The sequence below is a fragment of the Lichenostomus cassidix genome, chromosome 25, assembly GCF_008360975.1.
Source record: "Lichenostomus cassidix isolate B80296 chromosome 25, HeHo_3.0, whole genome shotgun sequence".
Taxonomy (NCBI): Eukaryota; Metazoa; Chordata; class Aves; order Passeriformes; family Meliphagidae; genus Lichenostomus; species Lichenostomus cassidix.
In genome coordinates, this window is record NC_139505.1 from 4,368,621 (window position 1) to 4,380,789 (window position 12,169).

The following is a 12,169-nucleotide window of genomic DNA, read 5'->3' on the forward strand; positions in this document are numbered from 1 at the left end:
CGGAATTTTGGGGAATTAATTTTTGGGGAATTATTAGGGGATTTTTGGGAATTTTTAGGGATTTTTTTGGAATTTTTAGGGAATTTTAGGGAATCTTAGGGATTTTGGGAGATTTTTAGGGAATTTGGGGAATTTTTAGGGATTTCGGGGAATTTTTCGGGAATTTAGGGAATTTTTGGGAATTTTTAGGGATTTTGGGAGATTTTTAGGGAATTTTGGGGAATTCAGGGAATTTTTGGGAATTTTTAGGGGATTTTTAGGGAATTTGGGGAATTTTTAGTGAATTTTGGGGAATTTTTAGGGGATTTTGGGGGATTTTGGGAACTTTTAGGGGATTTTGGGGTCGGGGAGGGAGGTGGGAGGAGGGAGGGCATTGGGATTTTTGTGTTTTTTGGGGTTTTTTCGTTGACTTGCAGGTGAGGATTTGCCGGAATTCCCGGATTCGCAGGACTCGGCGGAGGAATTCCGGAGGGTTAGAATTCCCGCGGGAATCTCCAAATCTCATTTTTTACCAATTTTTAATTTCTTTGGGAGTTTTTTCCTCTTTGAACGGACGAGGAGGTTTTTCCCCAACCTTCCGGGAAATGGAAATTTTGGGAATTTTGGGGTTTTGGGGGTTTTTTTTTGGGAATTTTGCACTGTCCTCACAGCAGGGGAAGGAAGGAAGGAAGGAAAGATTCAGGAAGACTCGGAAAATCAGGACGGAGCCGCGTTCCCGGCGGATTTCCAGGAGGGAAAAAAAAATCCTGGAAAAAACACGGAAAAACAAACAAAAAAAAAAAAATTAAAATTTCCCTTTTCCTCGGGAAGAAGCCATGAGCAAAACTCTCCAATCTTTTTTCAGGGAATGGGAATGGGAATAACACAAGAATTAACCGGATGCCTTTAATCCTAACGCATTAAAAAATATATATATTTGTGTCTTTTTTTTTTTTTTGGATTTTAATGTTTTTTTTGCCCGGGTTGGGAATTTTTTTCCCCCTTTTTCCCAACCTCTGGAATTTTCTGGAATGCGTCGGGAGGAAGATTGGGAACGATTGCGGAGCGGGAACGGCGGAATTCCCGGGAAAATTCCCGATTTTTCGGATCCCCTCTCACCTTGACTCATGCCTTAAAGAAAAAAAAAACAAAAATCATTAAAAACCACGACAAAAAACCCGCGTGGACTTTCCGCTGGGAATTCTTGGATTCCATGGATTTTGGGTTTTTTTTTTTTTGGGATGAAAATTCCCAAATCTCGCTGTAAATCCGCTTTTTTACCCCCCGCGCTGCAGAATGAATTCCTTAGCCTCCGGGGTGAATCCCTCAGGGATTTTCCAGGATTTGCTCGGAAAAAAACGCAGGGAGGAGGAAGCCGAAGATTCCCCGAGGATTCTCCACAAAATTTCGGGAATTTTTCGGGAGGAAAAATAAAAAAACAAACTCGGAATTCCCCGCAGGGACGATTGGCGGGAATTCGGGATTTCTCGGAATGTGGAGGAGGAAAAGAAAACCGAGAAAAACCACCAAAGTCAGGGTGGGAAAAACCACCTGGATGATCCCAAAAAAAAGAGGAATAAATGAGAATTGCCACCCCGGAGAGGGAGCGAGGATGAACTCAGGAATCTCACGAGGAGGCCTTGCCCGGAATTCCCGGAATTCCCGGGAAAATCCCAAATCCAAGTGCCGAAAATCCCCCAGGAGGAGTTGGAATTTTTGGGCTTTAAAGGGGAAATTGTTTGGGATTTGGGATTTTTGGGGAGGGAATGTTGTTGATCCATTGCACTGCTGGAGAGAGGTTTTGTAAAAAGAATTAAAAATTTAAAAATTAAAAATAAAAAGTGGGAGAAGTTCAGGGAATTCCGGATGGAGCCGGAAAAGTTGGGAATTCCGGAATTCCCGGGAGGAAGAGGAGGAGGGAAGGAAAAATAGAAATGAATAATGGGAAGAGGGTGAAGAATGTTGGGGGAAAATTGGATTTAAAGGAAAAAATTGGTGGATTTAAGGAAAAAATTAATGGAGTTAAAGGATAAAAATTAGTGGAGTTAAAGGAAAAATTAATGGAGTTGAAGGAAAAAAATTATTGGAGTTGAAGGAAAAAAGTTATTGGAGTTAAAGGAAAAATTTAATGGAGTTAAAGGAAAAAATTATTGGAGTTAAGGAATGGTGAAAATGTGAATTTAAAGGAAAAAAAATGGATTTGGAGAATGGTAAAAATGTGGATTTAAAGGACAAAAAATGGATTTGGTGAATGGCAAAAATAAGGATTTAAATGTGGATTTAAAGGAAAAAAATGGATTTGGAGAATGGTAAAAATAAGGATTTAAATGAAAAAAAATTGATGTGAAGGTTAGCAAAAAAATGGATTTAAAGGACTAAAAACGGATTTAAAATTGAAAAAATCCGAGGAAAATTTTAGAAAAAAACCTTTAAAAATTAAGGAAAAAAAATCCAAAAAAATTAGGAAGTTCGAGTTAAAAATCAACTCCTGAAATTCCGATGTGCCAAATGAATGAATGAATGGAGAGAAAAATGAGAAACCAAACAGAAATCCCTCGGGCAGTTGGGAATGTTGGAATTCTCCCCTGGCTGGTTGGAGAACTCCCGGAGCATTTTCCCGTTCCTGGCAGGTTTTATTTCGCTTTTTTTTTTTATTTACGTAGCAAAAAAATCCTTAGGAAAAAAAAAAATTAAAAAATAATAAAAAAAATTTACAAAAAAAAATATAAATACTTTACCAGGACAACCTCAGGGGGAATTTATTTTAAATTTTGGGATTTTTTTTTCCATCGGAAATCCCAAATCCGAGAGGAGGAAAAATCCAACAGCATTAATGGGAATTTCCTCAGGGTTGTTCTGGATTTTTTATTTATTCCATAATTATGATTTTTTGGGGTTTTTTTAAGCTGTTTTTCCGTTGGTTTTTCTCTCTTATTATTATTTGTTGTATTTTTGAAATCCTGGTTGGAAAAAAAAGAAATAAATAAAAAAAACCAGGAATTTTTCTGGGCTGAATAATCCAATTTAAAGGAAAAAAATATTTCGATTTTTTTTTTTTTTAGTGCTTTTTAAGGCAAATATTTAGCCATAGCGATTTTTGGTTTATTTTGTGATTATTTTTTTTTTATTTTAAAATTTTTTCAGAATTTCCATCTTTTCCCAGCTTTGGAATCCTCAGGAATTCCACTGGGAAAAAAAAAAAAAACAAATTCGGGATCGGGAAATGTTGTAAATACGATGTAAAGTAGAGGAAAAAAAACAAAATAAAACAAAACCACAAAAAAAAAAAAGGAAAAAAAATTCCATTTGTGCAGTGCCTTTAGAAGTTCCGATTTCTTATAAATTCAGATAAAAAAAAAAAAACAAAACAGAAATTAAACAAAGGGTTGCATATATATATTATATATATATATGATGGAAAGTTAGAGAAATATATGTATAATATACATATTTTTTTTCCAGGGTTATCCCATAGCTCCGTATTTTGTTATGGAAGTTGAGAAAAAAAAAAAGGAAAAAAAAAAAAGGAAAAAAATGATAAAAAAAAATGATGAAATAAAAGTATTTTACCTCAGATTAAAAAACAAAAATGTTAAATAAAAACCTTTTAACAGAGAGAGGTTTGCTGGTGGATTTTTTGGGGTTTTTTATGGGTTTTTTGGGAAAAGGGAATTTGGGATTCTCTGGTTTGCTGCAAATCCCAAAAATTGTGGTTTTGTTTATTTGGGGTTTTTCTGAGTTTTCCCAAAATTTGGGATTTAGGATGGCTGAGTTTCCCCCAAATTCCTGCATTTTCCCCATTTTCCCCCAATTTCCCATATTTTCCTCAATTTCCCCTGATTTTCCCATTTTTCCCAATTTTCCCCATTTTCCCCAATTTTTCCTCAATTTCCCCCATTTCCCCTATTTCCCCAATTTCCCCCCAATTCCCCCATTTTTCCCAATTTTCTCCAATATCCCCATTTTCCTCAACTCCCCATATTTCCCCTGTTTTCCCAAATTTCCCCAATTTTCCCAATTTTCCCATTTTTCCCAATTCCCCTGTTTTTCCCAATTTTCCCCATTTCCCCCCCAATTTTCCCCATTTCCCATATTTTTCCTCAATTTCCCCTGATTTTCCCATTTTTTGCAATTTTCCCCAATTCCCACATTTTCCTCAATTTTCTCAATTTCCCCATTTTCTTCAATTCCCCCATTTTCCCCCAATTTCCCCAATTTTCCCCCAATTCCCAAATTTTCCCCAATTTTCCCAATTTCCCCAATTCTCCCAAATTTTCTCCAATTTCCCTAATTTTCCCAATTCCCTCAATTTCCCAATTTTTCCCAATTTCCCCCAATTCCCGAATTTTCCCAATTTTTCCCAATTCCCACATTTTCCTCAATTTCCCCCAATTTTCCCCAATTCCCCAATTTTCCCAATTTTTCCCCATTTCCAACATTTTCCTCAATTTCCCCCAATTTTCCCATTTTTCCAAATTCCCCCATTTTCCCTGATTTCCCAATTTCCCCCCAATTCCCTAATTTTCCCATTTTTTCCCAATTTTCCCCAATTTCCCCATTTTCCCTGATTCCCCACTTTTCCCCCTGATTCCCTAGTTTTCCCACTTTTCCCAATTTTTCCCCATTTTCCCAATTTTTCCCCATTTTCCCCAATTCCCCCATTTTCCCCGAATTCCCTAATTTCCCCAATTTTTCCCAATTTTTCCCAATTCCCCATTTTCCCCTCCCCAGCCCTTCCCTCTCAGAGAGGATTTGGGGAAATCCCAAAGGAAAATCCCAAAGGAGCTTTGGGGATTTGGGATTAGGGGATGGAGGTGGTTTCATCCAAATCCCAAAAAATCCCAAATCCCAGAGCTGGAAAAGCTCCAGGGTGGGACTTGGGTTCGGAGATTTGGGGGTTTTTGGGATTTGGGATTTCAGATTTGGGATTCACCCAAATCTGCTGTGGCTCTGGGAGCAGCAGGATTTGGGATTTGGGATTTCAGATTTGGGATTCACCCCAAAATCTGGTGCAGCCCTGGGAGCAGCAGGATTTGGGATTTTGGATTTGTGAATATTTGGGATTCACCCTAAAATCTGCTGTGGCCCTGGAGCAGCAGGGTTTGGGGTTATTTGGGATTTGGGGTTATTATTTGGGATTTGGGGTTATTTGGGGTTTGGGATTTGGGGTTATTTGGGATTCACCCCAAAAGCTGGTGCAGCCCTGGGAGCAGCAGGATTTGGGATTTGGGGTTATTAGTTGGGGTTTGGGGTTATTTGGGGATATTATTTGGGGTTTGGGGTTATTTGTGGATATTATTTGTGATTTGGGGTTATTTGTGATTTGGGGTTGTTTGGGATTCACCCCAAAATCTGCTGTGGCCCTGGAGCAGCAGGATTTGGGATTTGGGGTTATTATTTGGGGTTTGGGATTTGGGGTTATTATTTGGGATTTGGGGTTTTTATTTGGGATTTGGGGTTATTTGGGGATATTATTTGTGATTTGGGGATATTTGGGATTTGGGGTTATTTGGGATTCACCCAAAATCTGGGGCAGCCCTAGGAGCAGCAGGGTTTGGGATTTGGGGTTGTTACTTGGGGTTCTTTGGGGATATTTGGGATTCCCCGCCCGCCGCTCACTTCCTCATTCCCGGAGATTCCCGGAAAATCTTCATTTTCATTTTCACTTCTCTGTGGTTTTTGCACTCCGGGAATCTCCGCGCCGGGGAGGGAGGAGCCTTTCGGGGTCCCTTTTGGGGTTTTTGGGGTCCCTTTTGAGGTCCTTTTTGGGGTCCTTTTTGGGGTTCTTTTTGGGGTCCCTTTTGGGGTCCTTTTGGGGTTCTTTTGGGGTTTTTGGGGTCCCTTTTGGGGTCCTTTTGGGGTTCTTTTTGGGGTTTTTGGGGTCCTCTTTGGGGATTTTTGGGGTCCTTTTTGGGGTTTTGGGTGTCTTTTTGGGGTTTTTGGGGACGCCGGCGGCTTCTGCTCGCGGCACCCGTGGGGACAGAGCCGGGCGAGGTTTGGGCTGTCCCCAAATCCCCATGGCTGTCCCCAGATCCAGCTGGGTGTCCCCAAATCTGTATTGTCCCCATGGGTGTCCCCAAATCCACGCTGTCCCCATGGGGGAGTGGGACCCCAAGTCCGGCTGGGTGTCCCCAAATCCTCGCTGTCCCTACGGGTGTCCCTAAATCCACATTGTCCCAGTGTCCCCATGTCCAAATGTCACTCTGTCCCTAAATCCACGCTGTCCCCATGGGTGTCCCCAAACCCACACTGTCCCCATTGTCCCCATGTCCAAAGGTCACTCTGTGTCCCCTAAATCCACACTGTCCCCAGTGTCCACATGTCCAGAGGTCACCCTTTGTCCCCAAACCCGCGCTGTCGCTGCCGTTCCCCTAAATCCAAGGTCACCTCCGCTCCCCCGCGCTGTCCCCAGTGTGCCCCAAAGCCAGAGGTCACCCTTTGTCCCCAAACCCGCCCTGTCCCCGCTGTCCTCACCCCGAGGTCACTCTGTCTCCCCCCTCACTGTCCCCACGCTGTCCCCAACACCCCGAGGTCACCCTGTGTGTCCCCCCCGGTGTTCCCTCACTGTCCTCGCTGTCCCCCACACCAGAGGTCACTCTTCCTGTCCCCCCCTCAGTGTCCCCTCAGTGTCCCCGCCGTCCCCAACACCCCGGGGTCACTCTCCATGTCCCCCTCGCTGTCCCCGCTGTCCCCCACCAAGAGATCACCCTGTACCCCCAAACCCGCGCTGTCCCCTGTGTCCCCGCTGTCCCTCCGCCTCCTGTCCCTGTCCTACCCTCACTGTCCCCGCTGTCCCTCACCCCCGAGGTTTCCTGTGTGTCCCCCTCACTGTCCCTGCACTGTCCCGTGGGGTTTTGTGTTTGTTGCCCTGTCCCCGCTCTGTCCCTGCCCTGTTCCTGCCCTGTCCCTGCAGTATCCCCGCTGTCCCCCCGCTGTCCCCCGGCTGTCTCTGCCGTGTCCCCGCAGTATCCCCGCTGTCCCCCCTCAGTCCCCGCTGTCCCTGTCCTGTCCCAGCCCTGTCCCCCCTCACTGTCCCCGCAGTATCCTCACTGTCCCTTGCCCTGTCCCCGCTGTCGCTGCCCTGCCCCCGCTCTGTCCCTGCCCTGTCCCTGCCCTGCCCCAGCCCTGTCCCGGCCGTGTCCCCGCGGTCCCCTCTCGCCCCCGCAGCCCATCCCCGCGGCCGGGCGGTGTGCGGGGCGGTGTGCCGGGCGGTGTGCGGGCCGGTGGGCCGGGCGAGCCCGGGGATTGGGTTCGGCCTGCAGGCCTCTCCCTCGGCGGGCGGGGCGGCGGCAGCGGGCAGCCCAGCCGGGCCGGGCCGGCACCGAACCGCTCCTCGGGGCTCCCGGGGGGCTCACCGGGACCAGCCGGGGGGCTGAGCGGGGCCAGCCGGGCCCCCCGAGCCGCCGGGGATGCTGCCGGGGCCGGCCGGAGCGGGGCGGCGGCGGCTCGGGGCGCCCTGAGCGAGCAGCACCATGAGCGTGCGGCCTCCGCAGGCCCCGGACAGGTATGAGGGGAGCCCGCTGGGGAGGGGGAGAGGGGCTTGGGGGCATTTGGGGGTTTAGGGGAAGGGGAAGGGGTTTGAGGAGGGCGAGAGCGACCGCCGCGGCTCTGAGGGGGTTTGGGGTGAAAAGCTGTGATTTTGGGGTGAAAAGCTGTGATTTTGGGGCTCTGGGGGTTCAGGGCAGGGAGCTCAGCCTGCCCTGGAGCCCTCACCCTATTTCTGTAGTGTTTTGGGGTGAAATTGTGGGATTTAGGGGAAGGGGTTTAAGGAGGGAGGGAGCGACCGCCGCGGCTCTGAGGGGAGGAATGGAGATTTGGGGTGAAGAGCTGTGATTTTGGGGCGAAAAGCTGTGATTTTGGGGCGAAAAGCTGTGATTTTGTGGCTCAGGGGGTTCATGGAGGGGGCTCAGCCCGACCTGGAGCCCTCAGCCCTTCCCTGCAGTGTTTTGGGGTGAAATTCTGTGATTTAGGGGAAGGGGTTTGGCTCGGGAGGGAGCGACCGCCGCGGCCCTGAGGGGAGGAATGGAGGTTTGGGGTGAAAAGCTGTGATTTTGGGGCGAAAAGCTGTGATTTTGGGGCTGTGGGGGTTCATGGAGGGGGCTCAGCCCGGCCTGGACCCTCCACCCTATTCCTGCAGTGTTTTGGGATGAAATTCTGGGATTTAGGGGAAGGGGAAGGGGTTTGGCTCGGGGGGAGCGACCGCCGCGGCTCTGAGGGGAGGAATGGAGGTTTGGGGCGAAAAGCTGTGATTTTGGGGCTCTGCGGGTTCATGGAGGGAGCTCAGCCCGACCTGGAGCCCTCAGCTCATTGCTGCAAGTGTTTTGGGGTGAAATTCTGTGATTTAGGGAAAGGAGAAGGGGTTTAAGGAGGGAGGGAGCGACCGCCGCGGTCTGAGGGGAAAACGCGGGGTTTGGGGTGAAAAGCTGTGATTTTGGGGTTCAGGGGGTTAATGGAGGGGGCTCAGCCCGGTCTGGAGCCCTCAGCCCTTCCCGGCAGTGATTTGGGGTGAAATTCTGGGATTTAGGGGAAGGGGAAGGGGGTTTGGCTCGGGGGGGAGCGACCGCCGCGGCTCTGAGGGGGTTTGGGGTGAAAAGCTGTGATTTTGGGGCGAAAAGCTGTGATTTCGGGGCTCTGGGGGTTCATGGAGGGAGCTCAGCCCGGCCTGGACCCTCCACCCTATTCCTGCAGTGTTTTGGGGTGAAATTCTGGGATTTAGGGGAAGGGGTTTGAGGAGGAAGGGAGCGCCCGCCGTGGCTCTGAGGGGATTTGGGGCGAAAAGCTGTGATTTTGGGGCGAAAAGCTGTGATTTCGGGGCTCTGCGGGTTCGGGGAGGGAGCTCAGCCCGGGCTGGAGCCTTCACGGCGTTCCTTAGGGGAAAAACGGGAATTTGAGGTGAAATTCTGGGATTTTGGGGCTCAGGGGGTTCAGGGAGGGAGCTCAGCTCAGGCTGGAGCCCTCAGCCCATTCATGAAGGGTTTTGGGGTGAAATTCTGGGATTTTGGGGCTCTGGGGTTTCGGGGAGGGAGCTCAGCCTGGCCTGGAGCCCTCAGCTCATTCCTGCGGTGATTTGGGGTGAAATTCTGGGATTTTGGAGTGAAATTCTGGGATTTTGGGGCTCTGGGGGTTCAGGGAAGGGACTCAGCTCGGGCTGGAGCCCTCAGCGCATTACTGGGGGCAAAAGCGGCGATTTGGGGTGAAATTCTGGGATTTTGGGGCTCTAGGGGTTCAGGGCAGGTAGCTCAGCTCAGGCTGGAGCCCTCAGCCTGTCCCGGCAGTGTTTTGGGGTGAAATTCTGGGATTTAGGGGAAGGGGAAGGGGTTTGGCTCGGGGTGGAGCTCCCGCCGCGGCTCTGAGGGGGAAAACGCGGGATTTGGAGTGAAATTCTGGGATTTTGGGGCTCTGGGGGTTCAGGGAAAGGAGCTCAGCCTGGCCTGGAGCCCTCAGCTCATTCCTCAGGGGGGGAAAAAGGGGATTTGGGGTGAAATTCTGGGATTTTGGGCCTCTAGGGGTTCAGGAAAGAGAGCTCAGCTCAGGCTGGAGCCCTCAGCCCATTTCTGCAGCGTTTTGGGGTGAAATTCAGGGATTTTGGGGGCTCTAGGGGTTCAGGGGAAGGGACTCAGCTCAGCCTGGAGCCCTCAGCCCATCCCGGCAGTGTTTTGGGGTGAAATTCTGGGATTTTGGGATGAAATTCTGGGATTTTGGGGCTCTGGGGGTTCAGGGAAGGGACTCAGCCCGGCCTGGAGCCCTCAGTGCATTGCTGAGGGGAGAATCAGGGATTTGGGGTGAAATTCTGGGATTTTGGGGCTCAGGGTGTTCAGGGGAGAGAGCTCAGCTCGGCCTGGATCCCTCACCCCATCTCTGCAGTGTTTTGGGGTGAAATTCTGGGATTTTGGGGCTCTGGGGGTTCAGGGAGGGGACTCAGCCCGGCCTAGAGCCCTCAGTGCGTTCCTGAGGGGATAAACAGGGATTTGGGGTGAAATTCTGGGATTTTGGGGCTCAGGGTGTTCAGGGGAGAGAGCTCAGCTCAGCCTGGATCCCTCACCCCATCCCTGCAGTGTTTTGGGGTGAAATTCTGGGATTTTGGGATGAAATTCAGGGATTTTGGGGCTCTGGGACTTCACGGCAGAGAGCTCAGCTCAACCTGGAGCCCTCAGCTCATTCCTGCAGTGATTTGGGGTGAAATTCTGGGATTTTGGGGCTCTGGGGGTTCAGGGAAGGGACTCAGCCCAGCCTAGAGCCCTCAGTGCGTTCCTGAGGGGAAAAACAAGGATTTGGGGTGAAATTCAGGGATTTTGGGGTGAAATTCTGGGATTTTAGGAACAGGAGGGGCTCAGCTCATCCTGAAAACAGCATTTTGGGGTGAAATTCTGGGATTTTGGGAGTGGAGAGGATGAATATCCCAAATCCTTCTGATTTTTGGGATCTTTTCAATGTCCCTCGCTGGGAATTGTCTTTTTCCAGGTTTATTTATGGTGGAAAACCCCCAGTTTTTGGGGTTTTTTTGGGATGGGGGACACGGAAAATCCCATTTATTTTTAGGATGATTTCAGGAATTCTGTCCAGGAGAAACCCTCGGAAAATCCTATTTATTTTTGGGGCTTTTTTGAGGAATTTTCTCAAAAAAACCCCCTTTTTTTGGGGTAAATTTAGGAATTTGGCTGAGGAGAATTCCTGACTTCCTGGATTGGGATCTCTCCTCCAATTCCCACCTGGATTTGGGTGAAAAACTTGGAATTCTGGCCCTGGGAGATTGTTTTCCCACCAAAATTCCAGCTTTTTTTTCCCCAGACTGAGGAAACATTAAAAAATATTCAATTCCAGGAAAAACTGGGATGATTTTCCCACCAAATTCCAGGTTTTTTCCTAGACTGAGGAAACATTAAAATATATTCAATTCTCCCAGGAATTTGGGGAATTTTCTGGGAAAAGGAGCAGAATTCCCAGGGAATTGTGGATTTTGGGAATTCCTGGCTGGGAGGATTTGAGTTCTTTTTCCATCCCAAAGAATTCCAGGATTTCCTGGAATATTTTATTTAGGATTTTTGGGATAAAATCTAATTTTTTCCATGGATTTCCCATCCCAAAGAATTCGAGGATTCCCTGGAATATTTTATTTAGGATTTTTGGGATAAAATCTCATTTTTTCCATGGATTTCCCATCCCAAAGAATTCCAGGATTCCCTGGAATATTTTATTTAGGAATTTTGGGATAAAATCTCATTTTTCCCATGGATTTTCAACCTTTCCCAACCATTTCTGGTAAAAAAATCCCCCAAAAATTCCACATCCCTCCCAGCTGCAAAATTCCATGAAAATTCCATGGATTTTCCTTCCCAGCTGTGGTTTTTCTGGAGGAGAAAAGAGAAAATGAAGTTCCCTGGGGATAAGGAATTCCCGGAATTGCTGCCAAACCTGCTCTGCCACTTCCCACTTTTCCAGAGTTAATCATTAGCCCGAGGGGAAGGCTGGGAGCTGGGAATTCCCAGCGGGAATTTGGGAAATTCCTGGAAAAAATGGGAAAAAAAGGGGAAAAAGGGGAAAAAAGGACCAAAAAATGGGAAAAAATGGGAAAAAAAGGGAAAAAGGGACCAAAAAAATGGGAAAAAAGGACAAAAAAAATGGGGAAAAACGGGGAAAAAGGACAAAAAAATGGGGAAAAAGGGGGAAAAAAGGGAAAAAAGGACAAAAAATTGGGAAAAAATGGGAAAAAAGGACAAAAAATTGGGAAAAAATGGGAAAAAAGGACAAAAAACTGGGAAAAAAGGACAAAAAAATGGGGAAAACTGGGAAAAAAGGACTAAAAAAGGGAAAAAGTGGGAAAAAAGGAAAAAAATGACAAAAAATGGGAAAAAGGACAAAAAGATGACAAAAAATGGGAAAAAAGGAAAAAAAAAGGGAAAAAAGAACCAAAAAAAAGGGAAAAAAATGGGAAAAAAGGACACAAAAATGACCAAAAGTTAATGTTTTCCAGACTGGAAAATCCCAGATTTATTTTTCCCCTTTTTCCTTGAGGAAAGATGGAATTCCAGAGGAATTCCTGGAGGTTTTTCCCATGAAATTCCCAAATTTTTGTGGAAAAAGTCAGGAATTCTGTGGGATGGTGATGATGATGGAATTCCCAGTTTTTCCCTCAATCCCAAAGGATTTTCCCTGGATTTTCCTAATCCCTGCTGAGTTTTTTTTTGGGATT

General features: G+C 47.3%; 1 protein-coding gene and 1 long non-coding RNA gene across 3 annotated transcripts in view; both read left to right on the top strand.

Annotated features, from left to right (window-relative positions):
• Positions 1–363: 363 nt before the first annotated feature.
• Positions 364–3,594, top strand: LOC146427406 (uncharacterized). Its single transcript, XR_014856500.1, has 2 exons — positions 364–2,023; positions 2,114–3,594. It is a non-coding gene; the product is annotated as an uncharacterized LOC146427406 (long non-coding RNA).
• Positions 3,595–7,227: 3,633 nt separating this feature from the next.
• LOC146427407 (rho guanine nucleotide exchange factor 11-like) overlaps positions 7,228–12,169 on the top strand; it is a 30,525-nt gene continuing 25,583 nt past the window's right edge. The window contains exon 1 of one of the 2 annotated variants that reach the window (XM_085082464.1): positions 7,228–7,483. In XM_085082464.1, the coding sequence (XP_084938590.1) occupies positions 7,452–7,483 (32 nt within the window). In that variant the 5' untranslated portion in view covers positions 7,228–7,451. The remainder of the gene's footprint in view (positions 7,484–12,169) is intronic. The other variant, XM_085082463.1, reaches the window with a different exon arrangement.